At 26.0% G+C, this 7,138-nt stretch overlaps 1 protein-coding gene across 1 annotated transcript; it reads left to right on the top strand.

Annotated features, from left to right (window-relative positions):
* Positions 1-483: 483 nt before the first annotated feature.
* On the top strand, positions 484-5,522 carry LOC127289286 (uncharacterized). Its single transcript, XM_051317126.1, has 3 exons — positions 484-905; positions 3,587-3,797; positions 3,945-5,522. Exons 1-3 carry the CDS (start codon positions 525-527, stop codon positions 4,109-4,111), a joined length of 759 nt encoding a protein of 252 aa, XP_051173083.1. The 5' UTR covers positions 484-524; the 3' UTR covers positions 4,112-5,522.
* The last annotated feature ends 1,616 nt before the right edge of the window (positions 5,523-7,138 follow it).

The following is a 7,138-nucleotide window of genomic DNA, read 5'->3' as shown; positions in this document are numbered from 1 at the left end:
AATTTAAAAAATGGCAGCTTATCTCGTAAATAATAAGAGATATTGCAAAACTAACATCAATTTTGGGTTTTGGTAGCAAGGAATATAAAAGGAACATATAAATCTTGAAAAATAAATATAATATTAAAATATAAATTGTAAATTATTTAAACAATAAAACAACTAATAATGCTTGAGTATTGAGTAGTCGGAATTAAAGTGAATAGGATTTCGAGTTTAGCTATGTTTCCCAGCGGGAATAAATTTAGTTTTAAAATCAGGAATTCGATCGTATTCACATTTTCTATTCAATTCAATCCCCGCCTTCTTACCGGGATAGGTAACTTTTAAGTAACAATACAAAAAGTTAATTAATTATTATTTAATAACAAATTTGAACTAAAAATAATTTTTTCTGAAAATTGTACAACAGGATCTATTAAAATTAGGGTAATTAATTTAAATTTAAAAATTTAATCTAAAAAGTTTTTAAAAACCTGCAGAAACTGCGACTTGATGCAGTCGAAGCAACAAAGCAAAACATCATGAAGAAGTCGAAGGAGAGACTTTTGTTGGAAGAAAGGAAAGAACTCGTTCACTCTGACACCAGTGACGAGACGGATGATGAAGGAGATCATTCAAATGAAAAGGAAAACACTGAGCCAGAAAATAGAACTACTTCCCCTCCTGTATCACCGTTAAGGTCCGCATCTGGAAGTGGTTTTAACAGTAATGGTAATGCGGAGCAGTCTGAACATTCTGAAAATCGAGAAAATCACAGTCGCGCGGATCCGAAAAATGGAGGAGTGCCTCACCTTCAAACAAATTCGGGAAAGCCTGGTACACAACCGGCTGGCAGACGGGAAAATGCGAATGAAACGAGAACTGTAACTACATTGAAGAAATATGATCGAATCAACGACGAGGTAATATTTAAATTTATGAAATAAATTAAACCTAATTAATTAAATTTAATTAAATATTATTAAATATTTCTGAAGTGCCAAAAATCGCTCTTGTGACTACAAAATAATTTACAAATTTCCAAATTAACAAATTGAATATTATAAATTGAGTTCTTTACCTTTTCAGCAAAGCACATTTTAGATTTAAATTATCACTTTCTAAAACTAAATCAGTAAAAATCTGCTGGTTTTTCTGTGGGTATTTTTTTGTGATTTCAATGGATGAAATTTGATTGGAAATCAGTGAAAAATAACTGATTTTCACTCTTTTTTTCATTTTCAAACTGACTTTTTAATCATTTTCCACCGATTGACCAGTTAAAAAATAACTAAGTTTTTCAATTATATTATTGAAAATTTCAATCATTTTTAACTATCAAATTAGTGGAAATTTACTGAAATTTCAATCACTTTTCACTGATTTACAATCAGATTTCTTTGATTGAAATCGTGAGAAAATAGCAGCACTGAAAAAATACTAGATTTTCACTGATTCCGTTTTAGAGAACACCTTAAATTTTCCTTCAAAACTCAAAAATACAATCAGACTAACTTTTACATAAAATTGTTTGACTGATTCTTCTGTAAAAAGGAATTGGACACTTGATCGAAAAACAGATCAGGTCCAACTCCACATTGTGATATTTTATAAATGCAATATAATTTAAATTACTAGGCATTTCGCGAAATGCCTGGACTTTGAATATTACCAGTAATTGATACACATAAACTCAAAATATATTACGATAATTTTATTCTTGGTCAGGGAATTTTAGGAAGAATGGTCTGGAAAAACCTGAAAATGTAAGGAAATTTTGAATTTGTAGCAACCCTGAATAAATTAATTATTCAAAAATTTAAGCCAATTTAAAAATCAATTATTCCGAATATTAGTAAATTAAAAATTCAATTATTACACATTCCAAAGGAATGAAATTTCAATTATTTAAAACTGTCATAAATTATAAATTCAATTGCTGCAGATTCACAAAAAATAAAAATTAAATTATTTTAAATTTTAATCAATTATAAATTCAATTATTGACGATTCCAATCAACTGAAAATTAATTTATTCCAAAATTTAATCAATTATAAATTTAATTATTCCACATTCCAATCAATTAAAAATTCAATTCTTCCCCCTTTTTCCCCTTTTTTATGAATATTTCCCCTTTTTCTTCTATTTCTTACTCATTTCCCCTATTTTTTACTCATTTACCCTATTTTATGTTCAAACTCGAATAGTGGGGCTGATTTATTGAGCACAAAAATTTTTAATGTTGAATCTAATTTTACAAAAAAGATAGATTTATATAAATAGCATTTTTTACGTAAATTTTGTTGTTATTATCTTCAGATATAACAAATCTTAATATTTAGAGAAAAAAATATTATTAAGTTGTTTTTAATTATCATATAAAAGTCATCGACACAATAACTAAAATTTTCTTGTGTTTTCTAAAAATTGTTAAATTCATTAAAAGAATAAGAGTAAAAAGAAATAATTTTGTTAATATTAATATTTAGAAATGCTTTTTTCGCTATTTCATAAAAATTTAAATTACATACACACTTTTTAAATATTAAATGTTTTTTCACGTTTATAGTTTTCTTTTTAACTATAATTTCCTACAAAATCTGTATTACTTATGAGATTTAACGTCAATTTTTTAACCAAAAAGTTAGAAAAATTTTAAAAAAATTTTTAACAAAAAATTCATCATTAAAGTTTAAACAAATTTAATTTGTGTAGTTTTTTTGAAAAATCTGAATAAAATCAAGTTTTGTATACTTTACAAGACAGTTTTTAGTTTCATAAAATTAAAAAAGTCGCATTTTTCAAGAAAAAAATTACATGTTAGTTTAGAAGTAAGTTTAACTCCCATTTGGAAATATTTCCATAAAAATTCCATAAATGACTTCTTGAAACCTTTCCACATGGGTTCTGTAGAAAATTACTTCAAAAATAAGCTCTAAAAAATGAAAAGCATTTATTTTAGATGTGTGCAATTCAAATCTTTATAAAAAATTGAAAATTACATATAAAAAAATTTAATTATAACATTCGGAAAACTTCTTCTTTTAAGTCTCACTCTTCATTATAATTTTATCATCTTTCAAAAAATTTAGAGAAAAAAATTTTTGTTTCTAAACTTTCTGAGTTTAAAGAATTTTATTTTTCATCAAAAAATGTGTGATCTCATAATATTCTGACTAGGAGTATAATTTAAAACAACTTTAAATCACTTTGATGTAAGAAAATATACATTTAGATTTTCCCTTATTTTTCCCCTTTTTTAAATCAAAATTTCCCCTGTTCCCCTTTTTTGAGCATATTTTACCCTGTGAACCCTGTGAGGGACGATTCCAAGTACCATGGTAAATCATGGTATCAGGGCTGCTCGGATCTTTATGTTTATTATGAAATCTGTAAAAAAAATTCCATTTTTTTAAATTTACAAAGTTGTATAAACCCTCAATGTATACCTCTCTTTTTAGTTTGTTATTATTTAAAATAATTATTGCAGTGCATTATTATTAATTTGACAAAAAAACAGTCAAGTGTTCGACTACCGGTACTGTCCAACATTGCTTGCACTTGTCCTATTTAATTAATATAATTTTGTTTCTTTTTAAAAAGATTTACCTCGGCAGGGGAATTTTGCTCAACATTTACGAATGGGATTACATAAAAGATTTATATCAACCAGGACCATTCGTGATTGCATTAGCGGAGGCGATCTGGAAAGACGGCATGAAGGATATGTGCCTTAACCTCAAAAAGGCAAAACCCAGAAGTGATGGGCAAGTGCGGAAGGCAATTTCCAAAAGGAAAATCTTGGCAATGGAAGGTACTTATTCATTTCTTAATATCCCCTCGTCGTGATATTTTTGCCCTGCTTTTTCCATTTCTTTACATGTAGCGTGATATTTTGATAATACCCCCACCCCTAAAGTTTGTGGACGATCCCTTATGTTAGGTAACATTTTTATTTCAGAACTCTATCGAGATAAAATCTCCACAGAGAAAAACCGTTATAGTTCAAGAATTAACAACCAGGTTAAAATTGTCAAAACGACACTAACTCATGCGATAAATGACAGGAATAAAAAGAAAAAAGAGAAACAAGAGGAACCATACGATTCATCGGCCTCTACAGATTAAAAGAAAAATGAAAAAAACGGTATTTCTCTTTTAATTTTAATATTAAATTTTTATTATATTTATAACTTCAGTGTTGTCGACAGTTAAGACAAAACAATATTTCCTCAAAATCTTGGCTAGTCTCAATAAGTTTCGAGTCTTGCGACAACACTACTTTTTTTGTTTTAAATTCGTTGTAAACGTTTATTATTCGTTCGTTTTTAATATTAATGTCAGTATTAATATACGCTACACCAAATATAACCCGGCGAGTTCAAGTTTCTACTTTGTAACACCGAGCGTAAGGCAGGATATTTTTTACCTGGTAAGAAATTTCTATTTACATGTTAAAAAGAACTGGGAATCGTGAAACTTTTTCGTATATTGGCTAACAATGTCATATATTAATTTTTTCATTCAAATATTTCATCCCGTTAAGCAATTTATTATTGATTATCTATAACACTTTCAAATACAACTGGAAATTAGCATATCGTCAGTTGGATGCAGAAACATGCTACTTCAGACTAGTCTTGAAAAACGTGCCGTGTTTCAAAAAAGATTTGGAATACATGCCAATCCAGAAATGATGATTTTTTGTTTTTTATTTAAGTTGACATTATTGAAGATTTTAATTATGTTATAAATCTTTGTAAATTAATAAAAAAAAGTATCCTTCAAATAATGTAAACTTAAAAAGTCTATTTAAAAAATTGTTCAAAATATGACTTTTTCAAAAAAAATAATCATGGAAAATACATCTTGAAAAGTCATTTTTGTAAAACTTTATAACCTTCAGTACTGTCAACTTAAATAAAAAACAAAAGAAACTCATTTCTGAATTGGCATGTTTTCCAAATCTTTTTTGAAACGGCACGTTTTTCAAGATTAGTCTAAAGTGTCACGTTTCTGCAGCTAACCGACGATATTACACAGGATACTTTATTTTATATTTAGTTTTATTTATATATTTATTATATATATTTATTATTTTTATTTATTTTATTTTATTATTTATTTCATTTTTTTACCCTGCCTTACGGGATAAACTAAAAATAAAGTACAAAGTACACAACCTATACGGCATATCGAATATGCGTTAACGTTAACGACGTGTTAACGACTGTACACAATTAAATATGGAATTTTATTTAAAAACTTAATTCTATAAACGAATTCATTTTAATTTAGGCAGATTTAGCATGATCAAGACTGAAAATCACGTTTGCTGTGAAAATAATGTTTTTTAAAAAACTTTAGACGACTGTTATTGTTTTATTTGGCTGAAAATTTTTTGTTATAAAGTTATAAGGATTATAAGTGTATAAGTCGGAAAATTTATTGATTTAAAATTTAAATAAAAATATGTAAACTAACTTTTTCAGTGAAAAGTGCTGGAAGTTTTCTGAAATTTTCTGGCAATGGTTATCGCCTTATATGTAACGGTACAGATCGGTTTAAATGGTGTGAAATTGGTATAAACACTTTTTGATCACTTTTTCTCAAATGACTGACACTTTTCACAAAATTGACAAACTGACCAAGAATCATTTTTTTTTAAATAACCTAATCACTGCCGTCACTTGTAAGGCAATTTCTTTTATAATTTAAATAACTAACAAGAATGATTAAAAAAGTATTAATATTATTATAGAAATGTTAAATTCTATAATGGAATACAAAAAAGTATTAAACATAATTAATAAGAAGGATTCCAAAGTTATTAATGTTGTGATAGAAATGTTAAATTTTATAACAGAGAATTCTTATTTGATTTTCTTTTTCTTCATGTTATATTATTTCTTGTATAACGTGAAAGATTTAAATTTTAGGAATTTACATATATTAGCTTTCGACTTTCAATAAAATACCTCTTCAGATATCAGAAACAGTCTTTCGATTAACCAAATTTAACGGATAATACAATTTTTTTATAAATACAACATACTGTAAAAAAACCATCATGTTGAACACAGCCCATGAGTGTGACAGAGACAGACTTATGCGAAACGCGTGTTCCCCATGTTCAACATGATGGTTTTCGCACCGTATAAAAATATGTGAACACATGTTGTATTTTAAAAATTATTTACGACCAGTTAGTTTCTGATATCTGAAGAAGTCTTTCATTGAAAGACGAAAGCTAATATATGTTATTATTATAATAAATGTAAAATATCGACCAAAAAGAAAAACATTAAAATTTAAATCTATCGCACTATACATTTTTTTGGTCAATACTAATAACATCCTAAAATTAATTATTACATGTAATATTTAAATAATAAATAAATGTATATCATTTCAATCAAGTATTTTTTATATCATAAAAAATTCTTTTATTAAATTATGTACTGCAGAAATAAGTTAAAATTTAATTCCCAAAACAATTTTTCACTTCCAAAAAGCAGGGTTGCTACAGGTCAATTAAAAATTAGCGAATTTTGGAAAATCTACCAAAAAAATAACTACTTTTTAAAAGCAGTACAAAAAAATATATTTTTTAGATATTTAGTCAGTCTTAAAACTCTTGATAACCGCTTCAATTCTCTAAATTTTGTTTAACTTTGAAAACCTTGAAATCATCTTGTATTTTAAACCAAAACCTTGAATTCCTAAAATTTTAAGTAAAATAATAATTTCTTTTACAATAAGCTATGTAAATTAATTAAATTTAAAATACAATTTTTTAAAAAGAAATAAATTCTCTACGATTTAAATTAATTGTGTTGAAAACCATTAAATTTGTTTCGCATTTTTTAACGTTTCTAAAAGTAAATAATTTTAGGAGATAAAATATCGAAGCTCTTAATAATAATAAAACTTTAGAATATTTTCATTTTGGAAATTGTTTGAATAATCAAATTATCAAAAAATTTGTTTAACCTACATGAAAAATATAATTTTTTTGAAAAGTTTTTTTTCAAATTTTTTTCAGATTTCATTCACTTGAATTACTTGAATTTGCGAATGTTTAAAATTTTAAAGATTTTTGAAATTATTATTATTATTATTATTATTATTATTATTATTATTATAAACAATTAG

Source organism: Leptopilina boulardi, unplaced genomic scaffold (assembly GCF_019393585.1).
Source record: "Leptopilina boulardi isolate dan_hultmark-lab unplaced genomic scaffold, ZJU_Lbou_2.1 LbouV2_403, whole genome shotgun sequence".
NCBI lineage: Eukaryota > Metazoa > Arthropoda > Insecta > Hymenoptera > Figitidae > Leptopilina > Leptopilina boulardi.
Note: the sequence above shows the minus strand (reverse complement) of the source record. Positions and strands in the feature narration are given on the sequence as shown.

Excerpts from the sequence above, each read along its gene's own strand:
- LOC127289286 (XM_051317126.1), top strand. The coding sequence starts at position 525 with ATGAAGAAGTCGAAGGAGAGACTTTTGTTGGAAGAAAGGAAAGAACTC. Across the intron at positions 906-3,586 it reads ATGATCGAATCAACGACGAG|ATTTACCTCGGCAGGGGAAT; the intron begins GTAATATTTAAA and ends CTTTTTAAAAAG. Across the intron at positions 3,798-3,944 it reads GAAAATCTTGGCAATGGAAG|AACTCTATCGAGATAAAATC; the intron begins GTACTTATTCAT and ends TTTTTATTTCAG.